General features: G+C 44.7%; 4 protein-coding genes across 6 annotated transcripts; 3 read left to right on the top strand and 1 right to left on the bottom strand.

The window, feature by feature from the left end:
- Positions 1-6,942: 6,942 nt before the first annotated feature.
- On the bottom strand, positions 6,943-9,943 carry stck (LIM zinc finger domain containing stck). 3 transcript variants are annotated; one of them, XM_070206900.1, is made up of 7 exons: positions 9,817-9,927; positions 9,434-9,522; positions 8,464-8,583; positions 7,974-8,279; positions 7,774-7,915; positions 7,448-7,706; positions 6,943-7,385 (listed from the first exon to the last, which is right to left on the bottom strand). In XM_070206900.1, the coding sequence occupies exons 2-7, from the start codon at positions 9,445-9,447 to the stop codon at positions 7,189-7,191; spliced, it is 1,038 nt and encodes a 345-aa protein (XP_070063001.1). In that variant the 5' UTR covers positions 9,448-9,522; positions 9,817-9,927; the 3' UTR covers positions 6,943-7,188. The 3 variants fall into 3 exon arrangements, with proteins under 3 accessions (XP_070063001.1, XP_015026829.1, XP_002054852.2); XM_015171343.3 differs by lacking the exon at positions 9,434-9,522 and having other exon boundaries at positions 9,817-9,943; XM_002054816.4 differs by lacking the exons at positions 9,434-9,522; positions 9,817-9,927 and adding an exon at positions 8,661-9,051.
- A 715-nt stretch (positions 9,944-10,658) lies between these two features.
- Positions 10,659-12,228, top strand: LOC6629570 (protein FAM98A). The gene has a single exon (XM_002054817.4). It carries the CDS (start codon positions 10,750-10,752, stop codon positions 12,073-12,075), a length of 1,326 nt encoding a protein of 441 aa, XP_002054853.1. The 5' UTR covers positions 10,659-10,749; the 3' UTR covers positions 12,076-12,228.
- Positions 12,229-12,906: 678 nt separating this feature from the next.
- Positions 12,907-14,006, top strand: Sodq (Sodesque). The gene is made up of 3 exons (XM_002054818.4): positions 12,907-13,269; positions 13,323-13,541; positions 13,596-14,006. The coding sequence occupies exons 1-3, from the start codon at positions 13,003-13,005 to the stop codon at positions 13,914-13,916; spliced, it is 807 nt and encodes a 268-aa protein (XP_002054854.2). The 5' UTR covers positions 12,907-13,002; the 3' UTR covers positions 13,917-14,006.
- Positions 14,007-14,235: 229 nt separating this feature from the next.
- Positions 14,236-16,748, top strand: Mco3 (Multicopper oxidase 3). The gene is made up of 2 exons (XM_070207139.1): positions 14,236-16,038; positions 16,099-16,748. The coding sequence occupies exons 1-2, from the start codon at positions 14,278-14,280 to the stop codon at positions 16,339-16,341; spliced, it is 2,004 nt and encodes a 667-aa protein (XP_070063240.1). The 5' UTR covers positions 14,236-14,277; the 3' UTR covers positions 16,342-16,748.
- Positions 16,749-16,967: the final 219 nt, after the last annotated feature.

Raw genomic sequence — 16,967 nt, 5'->3', positions numbered from 1 at the left:
AACTGTTTGAGAAACCTACAAACTTTTCAAAAGTGTTAAAAAAAAAAAAAGAAATGTTTTGCTAACAATTTTTGCCGCTGCCCGGGCGCCATCACCCGCTATTAATTGGTTCCTAGTTCTAAACTCGAAATTATTCCTAAATTGTAATTTTATTTAATATCAATTTACGATCATAAGACAAATTATTGTTATATAATTTTTGTCATTATTTTTAGTATGAAATTTCTGTTGTTCTACCTCAACAATTATCCGAACATATTATCCAAGCTCTGCGCCTAGGCCAGGTCTTACGGAGCGGCGGCAAACGGCGCTCCACTTGAACACACTTGGGTGACATTCAATGGGAGCTGGGCTTGTAGTTTGTGTCTCATTGTCATGCCCGGCTTATTGATTGGAATACAATGGATCCTTAAAGTGTGCTTACAAGCGCCGTAACTCAAACAAATTGCAGCCGCCTGCAAACGCCTGACTGAGTTCGAGAAGACAGCGTCGACGACGACGACGACGACGACGACGACGACGTGGACGGGGAACGACACTGATCAACAGGCGCGGCGATGTGGATGCACCAGGCAGAAGCAGCCCAGGCCTGGTCTGGGCCAATGCGTTTTACATGATGGCTACACGACAAGACAGGAGCGGCAAGCCGCACGGACAGACGGACGAACGGACGGACGGACTGCTGGACTGCCAGCTTAACAAGAACACGATAAGCCCGCGCCCCAATGTTGCTCTTCTGCCTCTTATTGTTGTTGTTGTTATTCTCTGGCTTTAAGTTATTCCAAACTCGCCACAAACACACGGACCAGAGGCGCTACTGACGCGCTTATGTTAAATTTACCAAACAAGCGATTTGTATGCAATTTTGCGATCGCCTCAACGCAACGGTCGAAGGGGCTGGGCGGTTGCTGCTGAAATCCAAATCCCAGCGAGACATCATGACGTCGTGGATTTGGAGTGGGCTGCCATGGCAGCTATTGCTATTGTCTTGGCCACAACGTTGTTGTCGTTGTCTGACTCTTCGTCTGCGCCTGCGTCCCAGTCGCTGCTGCCTTTACCGCACCCGCGCCCGATCCCGTCGACCCTTGCCTTTGCCTTTGCCGTCGCAATGTCTAGTTTATTGGCGTGATTTTTTATTTGCATTCGAAATGTTTGCCTGCTTCAGTCAGCGAGTTGTTGTTGCGAGTTGCTCCTGCACGTGATGTATGCGACGGCGGCCGCCCGGCACACAATTGCCATAAGTTTGTGGCCGCTCCGCAATTATTTGCGGAATTCCTTTTCGAATATATATTGACTCTGACTCCCAGTGCAGACTGCCGACTGCCGACTGCGAACTGGCGGACGCCTTACGTGCCAGTGTGCATGTCCACGGACTAGCACTGACAGCCATACAAGGAAGCTTAACCCAATGCCAGCTCGTCGTCGTGGATTGGGTTGGGCATTTCTGGTCTCGCTTCGATCGCTGCCAACTGGCTTCTGACGTTTTGTGGTTTATTCTTCTGTTAATTTGTCATGAATTTTCGTTTTTAGTGCATTTTTTAAATGCATGCAATTTGTGAAGTGTTTCCCAAAGCGTGAACTGTTGCTGCTGGAAATGTGTTGGCGCATTGGAAGAATTGTTTGATCAAGCTCTTTAGATTGATTGATTGACAGAACAAGTGTGTTACTTAATAATCTATTAGGTTGCATCCAATTAACATCTTTACTACTATAGTTCATACTATTTTTAATCAGTGAATATTGTACTACAATTATGCTCTGGCCTGCGAGTTCTGCCTCTCCATTAGCTGCATATTCGAGGCACAACTAGCCAATTTGGCTTAAGAACCATTTCCAAGCGAGCATAAAACAAATGTGCACATGCAATTACAGCCATATATGTATGTGTATCATTCAATCCACCCACTCGCATTAACACCCATTGCCAGATGCAATTTTCCAATACGGAAAGGCAAACGGATCGGCAACTGCGCCGGCTTCTTGGTATGCATAAGGAGGCGCCTTGTGTTCCACTACCTGTCCGCCTGCAAGACAATTGTGCAACTGCCCCAAGTGTCAAATTAGACAAAGAGCGGGCTCAATACAAACTTGCAACTGGCAAATGAAATGCTCAATGCTCGGCCTGTTGCTGCCGGGCAGGCAGGCAGGCAGGCAGGCAGGTAACTGGCGTCTAATTTTCCACGAATCGAATTCAGGTGAGGGGTGGCTTTTTCTTTGTTTTTGTTTCTGATTTGCATTTGCATTTGCATGTGGGTGGTCAGCAAATTGCCAGAACGTGAGCACAATTTTTAAATTAACGGCAAGTGGTTAGAACGGCAGCAGCAGCGGGCGATGGGGCGGACAGACAAGCGCATTCCAGCCGCAAAACTGTTGCAATTAATTGCATAAAAAGTTCTAAACCGTCAGCATTTCCCGACTCCCCCACCCCCACCTCGTGCACCCAACTCCCGCTGATAGAACAATGGCGTCTACGACAAACAACAACAACAAGCGTGGCCATAATCGGAGCCACATCGTCGTCATGGTCGTGCCTTTCAGTTTGAAACGTGATCGATAGACTGACTACTAGCCTGGGCCCTGGCAACATCAGCAGCAACAGCAACAACAACAACAACAACAAGAACAACTGCAAATTGGACTCTTTTAGCCGTAGACGTAGACGTTGCCAAATGTTTTGGCCTTAGTCAAATTATGTTCTTTGCCTCGTTTGATAATGAAACTGCAAATTGAAGTTGTTGTTGCCGTTGTTGTTGCTCTAATACCCATTACAAAATGGCACATAGGGTATATTGTTAATGTGCCAATGTATGTAACAGACAGAAGAGCAATAACAGCTAAGTGAATCGAGGCAAACGTATGAATGCATCAATCTCTGAGACTATTAAAGCTTACTAGACTAGAAATATTAAGCGTATCATCGATAACTTAACCAGTTTCTAAATGATCGATGAAAATCGATCAGAATAGATTTCTTATGACTGGGATTCTTGCTGACAGACTCAGACATTAGTTTAAAAAAATGAATAATAAACATTACCTTGAACACGCAATTTTCTAGGCTTAGGCTATTTAAGTGCTGACTATCTTATAAAGATCGGACTATAAGCACCGAGCCTGCTCAAAAATGTCTTTCGCATAGATAGTATAGGGTCAAAAATAGAAGAAGCCGCAGCAGGAAAAAAGGAAATTAAATATATATATATATAGCCTTAAACTTTGGTATATGCACAATTTTCTATGCTAATTACATTTAAGATCTGACGTTTTTAGAAAGATCGGACCCCGAGCTGAATCAAAAATGCCTTCCGCTTAAAAAGTATAGCAGTATGTGTATTTGTTTTTAGAAGGAAGTTTAGATCTGTGGGTATCTGCTAGTCGGGCATTTCCTACTAGAATATTCTTAGCTATGGCTGTTGTTGCTTTTGCTATCGCTGTTTCATCTCAAACTGTTTGCTCACACCGTCTGGGGCAGCGATTTTGCGCATCGCTAATGATTACGTGTTATCGTGTTGTAATTTTGCATAAAACTCTAATGACGGCCTCTGCTGGAGTGCAGTGTGCATCCAACCCATTCCAACCCAATCCAACCAAGCATGCATCCCAGGCAACCAACCGTCCAAACTATCGATCGATTCAATGCTTCGGGTTATATGGTTTAGATCATGACAACGGACACTAACTAGGCTCATCATGGAGCGTTAACAAGCTCATTTTTTTAAAACCTGACGTGCTGAGCGCCCAAGCGGACACGGGAACCAGCGGACCGGAGTCGCGACTTGGCCAATTTTGTTGCAGTTAGCCCGATCATAAATCGTTAATAATGGCATTTATTGTGTTATGCACCAAACACTTGAACTATTTATAAACATAACATTAATATCAGAAGAATGCGAGCAATATTTGATGCCATAAATTACCATATAAGGATGCCACAAACATAACCAACCAGAAATAGCCCATTTATGGGAGATTAATATTGATAAATATCATAAATTGGTAAACTTTCGATCTCATATGTGATATTCAGCTCAAATTTACTTTATTTACGATAAAGGTACTTCTTACTTTTAGACATTCTCTGCAAATATCTTTGAATCTGCCACAGACTTTCTTAAATGACGAGCGCCTTTCTATGAGATTCTCATGGCCTTAAGTAACAATAAGATTTTATATTAAATATAAGGAACTGCATAAGAAGCCTTAAAGGTGAAATTAGCTCTCCCTCTCTCACGATTGCTCTCATTTCCTCTAAAATAGTGCCCTTCTATGTGATTTTCATGAAAGCAAGAAAGGCTTACAGATATTGATTCACATATATCGAGTTGTTTATACTCACTCGCCTATTCCACTTTAGGTTTCTCACTCCATTGATTTCTTCTTCCAAATTCAATACTATTAGGTATTTATTTCTTAAATAAGTGACTGGCAAGGGAAATTTAATACGTCTGTATATATAATTGAAAAGTTATGATCAAATTTTCTTTTAACATTGTCTTCAACCTTCTGCTGTAGGTAACCGTAACACATTGTCTTAATTTTCACCAAATGATCAGAGTGACAATATCAACGAAGATCATTGGATCTTTTTTCATCAGCCAATCAACACCTACAACAAAAGTGACATAGCCCATAACCATGTTGAAGTATTTTGCCACATTGTCTGAATGGATACAAACACGTTTATACACGTTGATTGAACTAAATTTTCATTAACTGGACTGCCCGTAGACAAAACGTTTTCCCGCTAAAAACCTACTCGCAGCCCGCTCCAAACTCAAAGTCGAGAGCATATTAAATTGAATTTTTATGTTCTCACAAAAGCATGAAAATTCATGGAGCCGGGCATTGGGAACGGATCAGCCATAAAACTGAAACGCTCGCCACGATCAGGCCTGCTGCTGCAGTCTGTGTGTGTGGGGGTTAATAAATGGGCAATCCCTCCTCATATCCCTACTCTACCCCCCCATCGACGAGAAGCGCTGCTAAATTATGGTTATTTAAATAAACAGCACACGATTTGATTTGGCTGAGCAAAAGTGTTGCCGTGGCCGCGAAATGCGAGCGCCTCCTAAATTGGACAAGGGATCAGGCAAAGCGAGCGCTCTGGAAATTATGTTGTAGCTGCACCGATCGTGCTGCCCGGCGCAGGCGATAGATACGTCTTGGGGGTTGTGCCATCAGGCCATGATTGAGTAACGCCCAGGACTGGCACTGGGCCGTCTAATTATTGAGTCCAGCTGGTGAACGCTGATTGCAGCAGCCGGAGCAGCAGCAGCAGCATGAATCCCGGCATCATTAGCTGATGAGCAGCGTAGCCTCTGATGGCTTTGATAAGCAAACACATAAAATGCAATGTGCGTCGTCTCTGCCATACGGCATGACCTTTTGCCTTGCCAACTTTTGGCCTTAGTTCTCTCTCTCTCTCTCTCGTTCGGGCGTTGCGGCGTTTTGTTTATTTTGAAGCTATAATTTAAGCGAGTAATTGCACGCTGGCGGCCAGAATTTGTAACTAAACTGCAAATTAGCAGCCAATTCTCTGGCCGATTAATAACCATAATTATTGGCTCAAACGCTGACGAGCGAACGTCGCATCCCAGACGCAAACGCAGACGATGCTGCTGCTGAGGATCTGGATCTTGATGTGGATGTGGAGAAGCTCGGCTCTGTGCAAATTGCGCCAGCTCGGCCAGCTCAATTGCCAATTCGTGATACAGATACAGATACAGAGAGAGAGAGAGAGAGAGAGAGAGAGAGACGCGTATGAGGAATGGGCACGGCCCGGCAGCAATTTAAATTGTGAGCGCGTCTGGCTTAATTACATAAAGCTGGCAATACAATGCACGAGCTGCGTCTCTGGACATGGCCGCCGGCGCACTCGTCATTGCTGGGTCGGGTCCTGGACCTGGTCCCTGCCCTGCCTTGATGGGCATGTGTCTAATGAAGGGCCCTAATTAATGTGCGTAGCTTTTTTGGGGCTTCATTGTGGCAGTCGAAAAAGTGAAATTGCCTAACGTGTTGAAATGCAATGAGTCCAAGGGATTTGGATAAATTGCAGCCAACTTCGCTTGGACCCGGGACAAATTAATAAACGTCGATGCTCAATTAAACTGTCTGCCGTAATGCACGCTATAAATTGCAACTGAATGCGGCAAGAACGAATAAAGACATTGCATTGCCAGTTGCTGCAGGTCTAAGGCAGCCAATTATCAATAAAATTATTAACTGTGCGCCGAGGTCAGAGAGACGAAGAAAAATGTGCAGAAAATAATGGCTTAAGTCATTGAAAATAGGTAGCTGTAACCAAAGGCTATAAAGGCAAAACCAAACTAACTAAAATATATACGAATAGTGTAACGAACCGTACTCCATTATAATTATAATAACAACTTACATACAGAAAAAAAAAAGCTTCTTTAGCTATTTGTATTCTACAAATTCTCAGTACATAACAGCTAAGCACTGTTATTTTAACATTAGACATTTATATCTCTAGAAAATGTTTGAAGTTAAATCTATTTTTTAAATTATACTGGTTTACGTTTACTCTCCAAATTGGAATAAGCTTTAACAAATTAAACAGTTCGTTATTTAAAAGAAAAATTTAAAAAGTTTTTTAACAGCTAGCATAACAGTCGAAATTTAATTTCGATATATTATCAAATTTAACAGAAGATGAACATTGCGTTAGCGACTTGCATTTGCGTTAACATAACTGGTTCTTGTCTTTGCTATGAATTTTGAGCCGTTTGCTTATTGCTCATGAAAAATGGGAGATAATAAATAATTGAAAAAGCAAATACCAGTTAGGTTCGCATGCTTTTTAAATTTTTTTTATTTTAAAAACATGTATATAAATAAAATTCAATTAGATAACAGCTGTCAATACAATAATTTGTTTTGTTATGCTTGCCGTTGTTAACAGCTACAATTAAAAGATAAGCATTATCAAGACAATACACGCTTTTGTTTAGAAATACAGTACAACAAAAATTACAATGTTACAGAAATGTGAAGAAAGGCACAAGTTTTTAGTTTCGAGAATTAACATCGAATGTTAGAAGTGGACAACTACAAACAGAGAACTAAGCGGTCGTTTGTGCTGAACGACAGAAGGCACTTTGACTTAACACGTTTTGGTGTAGATTTGTGTGATGGAAGGCTGGCCAGTTCGAGGCTGCAGCTCATCCACTAGACATTCTTCTTCATGGTCATCTCGTGTGCGGTGCGCAAGCGACGTCGCAGTTCGTTGGGAAACCGTTCATAGCATTTCTTGCACACCGGCTTCTCATCGTACTCGTAGAATTTTGATTTCTGCGTCATTTTCATATCGCACACGGAGCAGGCAAAATGATGCACGCACCACGCCTTGTTTAAAGCGGTGAAAACTGAAGGGGAAACAATTTAGGTGTCATTTATGGATGTACGAACAGTGCAGTAGTTAACATACCATCTCCACCAATGACCTGGTTGCACACAAAGCACAGATTGCCAAAGAGCTGATGATAATGCGTCTCGCAGTATGCCAGGCCGCGCTTCTCGTAGTGACGATGACCCAGGAAGGGCTTCTCGCACTTGGCGCACACGAAATGCTCGACGTGCCAGTGCTTGCCCAGCGCTGTAACCACACGCTCCTCAATTGGTCGACGACAGGCGCCGCAAATGGGAATGCCCATCTTGTCATGACAGCGCAGACAATACAGTTCGTTCTGTTGAAATGAAAACATGTATATACTATTAATAATTATCAAATTGCAAGCATTGCTATATATCCACCATATCGTTTGCAGCCAGGCCCGGGCGACTCTTGACCTCGCGCGCTGTAGCATCCAATTCTATGCCGCAGGCCGAGCAATTGAAGTGATAGCCATGATAGACTTCGCCCCGGAAGCGCAATGGCTCTTCGTCAATCAACCCGCTGTTGAATTGTGGATTAGTATGCAGTTCCAAAAATATTTTAAAACACGTCCACTTACTGACACTTTTGGCACACATAACGACCTGTTATCTCGGCCTTCACCTTGGCATTGCATTCATGGCATAGCGCACGATTCTGGTTGCGTATGAAGCCACTGTCGGCCAACTCTTTGGCGCACAGCTGACAGCGGAAGCATTGTGGATGCCAGCTGGCGGACATGGCCTTGATAACACGCCCGATAACGAACTCGCCGCACTTGTTGCAGCAGGGCGCAAATAGCACATGGAAGTCCCGTTCACAATACTTGCGTCCCTCGAACTCGTAAAAAATGCCATCCTGAAACGGACGGAAGCACTGAGCGCAGCTGTGAAAAGGAAAGTATGCAAACGAATTAGAAATTGACATTTAATTACATTACAGTCAACTAATTGAATTTGTGACTTCTCCCATGATGACGCCCATTTGTTTAGGGCGGGCATCTCTTCGTTTCGTCATATATTCCTTATGATGACAATTTACTATGCCGGGAGTGTACATCGTGCACTTACACAAAGCACTGCGTATGCCAAAGCTCGCCGTTGGAATTGACAATCTTTTCGGTGGGCTCGAAACCGTCGGCGCATCTCGTGCAATGCATTGCACCCAGCGACATATTGATGGCTTGGACTCTGCAAGGTCACAAAAGAACAGTTAAAGATTAGCATAACTATAATACAGAGGGTACACTCGATTAGCAAGCAGTTACACTTCAGCTTTGGAGTACATCATGATGATGGGGCTTAAGCGCACAACTGTAGGGCAGCGTATGAGAAAGGCAACTGGAAACGGAGACGTTTGGGGGACAAACACTTTGTGTGGCTGGCTTATCAAGTAAGCGAACAAGCATTGTTGACGTTGCTGAATCATATTTCTGACGAATGTACAAAAAGCTCTGCATTCCTTGTGAACTGAGTTTGGCAATGTAGTCGGCAGTAGCTTTGGCTTTTGCAGTTCGGGTGTAGACAGTTGAAGTGCAGTCGTTAAGCGTTGCGGTTGTGCGGAGGATCAGTAAATGGATTCGATGGATTTGTATGGTTTGAATTGCGCGCCACAACAACAGACTCAAGACGCGCACACACACACGCACAGGCACACATATTGCAATAGGTAAACAACACACAGATACTGAAATGTGCGGCGGCGGCGTCTAAAAATAAATTTGAATGTTGCCATGACGTCATCGATGTAGTAAACATCTGGTGCTTTAATACCACGAAAAATGCAACTTGTGCGGACAAAAACACCCTGCAGTTGCTTCACAGATACAAAAACCATAATGTTATGCATAATTGCATTAGAAGTGCGTTTTACGTTGAGTTTTTTAATCAATTTGATTAGGCAGCACCTTGACCAAATAAATGAATGAAGCGAGCGAATATTTGGGTCACATTTTGCACTGGACCACACATGGGCGTTATGATGATGTAATGTCGTTAATATTCAATTCGATTCAATGAAATGTTCTGCTGGTTCGCTTACTGAACGGGCGGCATTTCTGGTAATTGGCTTTCACTTGTTGCAGCTCGCCTCAATCAATGTCTACGTACGCGTTCAACGTTTTTAGCTCACTGAAAACGGCAAACAAAATATCAGAAAAGTGTCTCTTCAGTGTTGATCAGTGTTGATAATTCAGCCATTTTCAGGCTGAATCCGGTTACTTGACTATAGTTTGATGTGATTTTCTCTCAATTTAGCTTGTGATGTTAGCTAAACTGGCCAACACTGGTATTTGTGTTTGAAGCCAACAACAACAACACAGGTCTTGCCAAATTGGGCGTAGATCTCAATCTGGAATCCTTTACATTGCACATTTGAATCGTGCACAATTTCAATTATTGTATTTACTTTACAATTCTCTTTACCTATTAATGGCACACAATTTTTAAAGCAATATTAGCTTTTTAATTAATATTCTCACTCAAGTATAAGTAGTTGGTAAAGTTGTATCGAAATGTTCGGAATGAATATGTTCAATTGAGCGACTGGCTGAACGAACGAACAAGCCCAACTAGTTCAACTAGTTCGTTTCTGTTACCTTTGTGTCATCAATGGCCCCTAAAACACGACATGTGTCAAATTAGCAATATGCGTTAAGAAAGCATCAGTCACTTAGCATCATTTTCTTTTAAAGTTGGTTTTTGAGACCCAAATAAAATGTAATTGTACCAGAATTATATGATTCGCAATAAATTCCTGTTTGCTTTCAATATATAGTAAATAGTATTGTTCAATATCATAGAGACAAGTTCATAAGTTTTGTTATATATAAACTTTATACACAAAATAATGAAAGTATTTTATCATAATATTATTATAATAAATTAATTAATTATATGTATATTCCTTAATTCATAGCAAGCTGAACATTTTTTATTATAAAAAACCTTGGTAAATGGTCTTTCACAATTTACTCGTCTCTTAGTCGTTATAATACTCTACTCATTTTGGCACTGTTAGCAAGGTAAGTCTAAATTGTAAATTTTTTAATTTATTGGGTAATTTAATGCAATACTAGATAGGTTCAGCAAAAAAGCGAGCCTATTGGGACCCTATTTATCTTCGGGTCTAACACCAAGCAACTACAAATTAAATAACTCAAAAAAAAAAGTTTCCAGGTTTCTTTTAAAATTATTAACCGAATAAACAGCCAGACCCGGTTTTAATAACAGTTAAGAAAATGTTATGTACAGCCCCTGTTAAGTATGACATATGAACTAGTGTGACCAAAAAACTTTAATTGGCAGCCGGAGAAAAAACGAAAACAACCGGAAAATAAGGAAAGAAAGTAGCCGGCAATGGATCTCGAATTAGATATCATAGATTCTTTGGATGCACTTGGGTACAAAAAAGTGGAGCAGGAAACTCTGTGCCAAGCCCTAGACAGCGGCATTGGCAGCGGAGACTTGCGCGAAGTGATTTATTGGCTAGCCGATCAATTGCATGTGCTGCGAAAGACCGACGAGCATGTAGCCTCTAGCAGCAAGGATCACAATGAATTTGCATTTGAGCTATCGTTGCTATTAACTGAGCTGGGCTGCCCGTATCGCCAGTTTGTAGCGGTGCCCATGTCGGAACGTTTCCAAACGCGCACCTCACTGCTGCATCTGCTAGATTACCTCACATCGGAGCTTATGGCCACAAAGATGTCGCTGAAGCTGCAGCCCGCCGAGCCGCCCAGTAAAAAATCCAAAACTGAGTCACACCTACAGGAGACGGTGACTCAGCTGACGGCAGACCTGCAGCTCGGCGAGCTGCCAAAAAACATCAATACAAAACAACTGTTCGAGCGTCTAACGCCCAAACTGGAACAGCGACTGAAGCAGACGAGCCCGGCGGTGATCAGTGAGCCGTTGATGCGTACAAATAAGCCCTTGACTGATGCTCAGTGGCGTGTCTTGGAGAGCATGCACAGAGATCTGGATGCGGAGTACAATCTGCGCCGACAAATGATGCTAACGCGCTTGGAAGCGACAGTTCAAAGTTTTCAATGGTCCGAAAGCATGAAGAAGCGACAGGGTGAGATTGGAGATCGTTTTCAGCGCAAGCTCAAGGAGATCGAGAAGCTCCAGTATGGCGGAGATGATACCAACATTGTGGCGCTGCTGGCGGCGCGAGCGGATTTAGCGATTATTGAGAAGACGAGCTCTGCGAATGTGCGCAAGAATACGGCTTCGAAGATAGAAAAACATGTGATTGGCAATGTGCCGGATCGCGGTGGACGCGCCAATGAGCACGCGCCACCGCCGCCAGAGATGCCTTCCTGGCAACAGCAGCGTGCCGGCGGACCTGGAGGTGGTGGCGGAGGCCGTGGTGGTGGTGGTGGCAACTTCCGTGGCGGACGGGGTGGCGGAGGCGGTCGCGGTGGCGGACAAGGTGGTGGACGCGGTGGTGGTGGAGCTCCAAACTGGCAACAACAACAAAACCAACAGCCGTACCAATATCAACAACAGCAGCAACGAGAGCAATGGACTAACAACAGCGGACGTGTCCAGGGCTCTGGCTGGAATCCTCAAGCTGGGGCACGCGGCGGAGGTGGCGGTGGCGGCTACCACGGCGGCGGACGCGGCGGCGGCTACAATCAACGTCACCAGGGCGACTATCAACGCGGTGATTTCCGTTAAGCTAAATAGACGACCGCATTGCAGTGTCAATTTCGGCGTGCGATTATTAATAACTACCAAAATTGATATTTATTTATATTAGAACATTTCATAGTTTTTTTATTTTTATTCTTTGTTCTCCCTGCTTGTCCAACATAAATGAATCCAAATGTTGATTGTTAATGGGAAGCAATTAAAAATAAAAAATGTGTCATCTAGAACAAAAATCTCGCATCTCGTTTAATCTCTGAGGTTAGCTTTTTCACTTTCAATTTTATTAATGTTGATCTAATTTTGCGTTTTATTCGGTTTGCCCTCCCATCGGACAGAGACGTGGCTAACTGGGTTCAAAAGGGGTATAAGTTCTAAAATATTATAATTAATATTAATTAACACTATTTCCAGCAAGGTTTCAACCAAAAGGTCTCTTTTGACACCTTAACTAATATGAAAGGAAATAGTTTTTAAAATTATTATCTTTACAATTTTTATTTGTCGAGGATTACTCTGCTACAGAATTAATTTAACCATCAATTAATTAATTATTAAAAAGTAAATTAAGAAAAAATTATTCAACTTGAAAGATAATTTCAAGTTAAAAATTGAAAAGGTGTCTTTGGTAGTTTGGCTTTGGCTTTGGCTTAGGCAACAAGTAGTAGAGCTTACGTCCATGGACAGGTAGGTAGCCAAGCATCAAACACGCGACACTTGATTGCCATTGAGCAGCAGCACAATCGACTCATCATCCATTCTGGTGATATTGCCTCTGTGGCAATTAACGTGTTCAATCAGCATGAAATCCGTGTCGAAGTCAACCAAATGACAAACGATATAGACGGGCCCACAGAGCGTCCAGTTCAGTTGGGTTAAAATATTCACAGAGAACGGAAGCTTCTACCCCCAGTCACATTACAAATCCTCAAAAACAGTTTAAGGCAATTAACCGAAATGTTCCGCTCCAAGCCCATTCTGGCGTTTATGCTATTAAATAGCATTTTTGTGCCTGGCAGCGCGCAAAATTTGCTGGATCGCCTAAGGCCCGCCAATCTGACGGGCATCGATGACATCAAAGTGGTGTCCGGCACAAAGGTGAAGCGTTACGAGCGCATGACCGTGCCGCTGGGCGGCATTGGTCCGGTTATTGGTGGCATTGGCGCTGCCGCGCTGCTCAGTCCGCTATTGCATCCACAGCCGGTATACCTGGGCTACGCCTATGTAGGTCTTCGCTCTTTTCTTTGCAACGGCCATTGACAAGTGCTCATCCGTAGGTACCACAGTGGCAGGCGGGCGCCAAGCTTATGGGCGAGGGCGAGTCGGCGTCTGCCGCCGGCATGATCAGCTTCCAGCAGCTGCCCTACAACAGCGACATCCGGGTGACCGTCAATGTGACCGGACTGCCGCCCGGCAAGCATGCACTGCACATACACACGTACGGCGACGTGAGCGAGGGCTGCAAGTCAACTGGTGGCCAGTTTCCTAATAATTTCGTAAGTCGCATTGAAGAGTAACTGTCTCTGAGATTCACATCTCCTCCTTGGCAGCTGGGCAACCTGGATGTCAAGGCAGACGGCAGCATATCGGCCGTATTCATGAGCATTTACCTGCAGCTGTTCGGCTTCAATGGCATCGTCGGCCGCTCCGTGGTCATACACAGTAAGCCAATCGATTTGAACACGGCGCTCAATGCGGAGGTCTTCTCCTCCGCGCTGACGGTGCCCAATGCGTTGGCCTATCAGAACGAAGAGATGTCAGTGGGTCCGCCCATTGCATGTGGGGTCATCAGTCTGATGAGCACATCCAACACAGCCTCGAGCGGATCCCCTTCGCCCACCAGCCCGCCAGCGCCACAAGGCGAAGCCTAAATTTTTGAACAGCTATTAAAATAATTCATCAGCAATTTTCATATTAGTTCACAAATAAATTAAATGTAATTTTTATAGTTAGTTAACTGACGACAACAATTTCAGCTTATTTTGTGCGAAAGAGCGGAAAAGCTCGAAAAATACCAGCTAGTGTATCATAAAGAGTATCGAACAGTCGGTTACAAGTGAGACAGGCGTTCTTAGTCTCTAGCCAATTAAACACAAATAAAATGCAGCTCAGCTTTTATTATTAGCACGTGCTGAGCATGCCCAACTATTTGTGGTCATCCAGTTTGGTTTTCCAAACTTTCTTCGGGCGTTGCACTAGGCCTCTGGGCACAGTTGGAGGTTGAGTCTTGACATGATTGCCACGAACAGGTGGGGGCGTGAAAGTAAAAGGTGTTGCTGCCAGCTAATCGGTGTGCTTCTTGGAGCTGTGCTATGGTGCTGCCTGGACTTGGGAGAGGCTCAGCTGCAGCCGCAACTGGAGCAGCCGAGTGCCAAAATTGACTGGATCACATTTCCCTGGTCGCGCAACAATAGAACCAATAGGCCAAACCAGCTGGCCACGGGCTTGCAGCTGAAGGACGACTACGATCCGGCGGATGTCTCCGGTTTTAGCGGCTTCGAGCGTCATCCCTGCCGCCGCGTCTGTCAGCAGGGTCAGTCGCAGAGCTGCTATTATCAACTGGTGGTGCACAACTATCGCCGCCTGGGCGCCGAGTGTCAACGTTGTCAGTATGATGAGCGTGCCTGTGCCGCGGAGAACTGCATCTATGGCGATGGCGTCTCGTCGCCCGTTATGGCCGTGAACCGCATGGTGCCCGGCCCGGCTATAGAGCTGTGCGAGAACGATACCGTGGTCGTGGACGTGCTGAACTACCTGAATGAGCCCAGCACGATGCACTGGCACGGCATACACATGTCGCGCTCACCAGAAATGGATGGCGTTGCGCATGCCACCCAGTATCCGGTGGAGCCGGGCGAGGTGTATCGCTATGAGTTTCAGGCGGATCGCAGCGGTACCCTCTGGTACCACAGCCACGTGGGCTGGCAGCGTGGCTTCGGTGTGGCTGGCAATCTTATCGTGCGGCAGCCACATCAGGCGAATCCGCATGCGCGTCTCTACGACTATGACCTGGTGGAGCACGCCATCATGGTGCAGGACATATTCTACGACTACAACCTCCAGCAGGCTCGCAATATTCTTATCAATGGCAAGGGACGCAATCATCTCAGCCAGCTGCCGGATCAGGATGCCAGGCATCGCTACGAACGGCTGCGTGTCACGCCCGGCTATCGCTATCGCATGCGCATTGTGCTCAATGGTATATTTAACTGTCCCGTAGAGTTCTCCATCGAGCAGCACAAGCTGCTGATCATCAGCACCGATGGCAACGACATTGTTCCCGTGCTGGCCGATGGCTTCTTTCTGACCTCAGCAGAGCGCTTTGATTTTGTGCTGGAGGCAAATCAGCTTGCCAAAAACTATTGGATACGCGTCCGGGGCTACGAGCAGTGCGAGGAGCGTAAACTTTATCAGGGCGCGGTGCTCAGCTATCGCGGAGCGGCTCGCAGCGAATTGCCCCTGGGTGACATAATGGAAGATCAACGTGGCAGAGAGCTGGACGAACCTACCACGTTTGTCAATGATTTTCGTTTCAAGCCCTTGAATGCATCGATATCAGCGCTGCGCAAGTCGAATAAGGACAAGGATGTGGGCACTGTGTCCCTGCGCTCCGTAGAGCCGGTTCCTTGGCCAAGTTATACCAAGTTTCTCACACATTATTCCAGTTTGAGCATGCGTCAGGCACAGAATGGTGAACAGCTCTTCCAGATCGATGAGATTAGCTACATTTTGCCGGGCATCTCAATGCTGCAGGGTCGACATCTGTACCAGGACGATAGCTACTTTTGCAATCGCAGCTCGCTGGCCGCACAGGGACGCAATTGTGCACGTGAAGTATGCGAATGTGTGCATGTCATACGGCTGCCCGCTTATCGTCCCATTGAAATGGTTGTGGCCAACCACATGGATGCCACGCATCCCATACATCTGCATGGCTTCACCTTCCGCCTGGTCGGTCAGGGCGTCCTGGGCAGCTTAAGCGACCTGAGAAATGTAAGTCAACCAGATCTACCTTTAGAATACTTAGCTCTAATATTGCTTTCTGCTCCACAGATACGCGAGCTGGATCGCCGTGGACGTCTGGCTCGTCTGTCCGATGACAATGCAGCCGTGGCTAAGGACACCGTACAGGTTCCAGGACTGGGTTACGTCATTTTACGCTTCATCTCGGACAATCCGGGTTTCTGGAGCTATCACTGTCACATCGAATCACATGCAGTACAGGGCATGGCGGCCGTGCTCAAGATCGGCGAGAACTATCAAATAAAAAGCATTCCGGCTCGAGTGCGCTGTTGAATCACATACATAGATCTAAGTAAAACAAGAGGTTCTAGTCAGGAGCACCCGACTAGGGAATACCCTGAACTCTCTTAATCCAACATCAAATGCAACGCGCGCTACGTGCTCGTTTGCTTTAGCAATTAAAATAATTTAATAAAAAAGTTTTCTCCGTAGGGCTTGAACTCGTAAGTGACCGCATTACATTGAGCCCTATTGAGAAAAAAACGGATTAAAATACCAGCACAGAACACAATTCAATCGCAATTGCAATGCTATTGATATAATTCAAAGACATAATGAATGTGTGTGTGGGGACATGTATACAAAAAATTATTGCAATTTACGCTTGCTGCTGTTAACACGCGGGCAGCCAAAACACATTTTCTCCAGTAACATTTGTGTTTCTTAACCGATCTTAATTAAAGTTACTTCATCACATCGTACTGTGATATACAATATTTGTGTATTCTCAAAAGGCCAATTGAATTTAAATTGTGGTTCTAGCTCTTATTATTTAGCCAAATTGTTTACCCATTTTCAATGGGTTCAGGGTATAAATAGGAATATAATTATACCGTAATATGAATGTGTTTGTAAATTATAGCAAATGCCATTGGATCGGGAGAGGGTCCAGGGGTAAT

The sequence above is a fragment of the Drosophila virilis genome, chromosome 2 (genome assembly GCF_030788295.1).
Source record: "Drosophila virilis strain 15010-1051.87 chromosome 2, Dvir_AGI_RSII-ME, whole genome shotgun sequence".
In the NCBI taxonomy this organism is placed as follows: domain Eukaryota; kingdom Metazoa; phylum Arthropoda; class Insecta; order Diptera; family Drosophilidae; genus Drosophila; species Drosophila virilis.
Note: the sequence above shows the minus strand (reverse complement) of the source record. Positions and strands in the feature narration are given on the sequence as shown.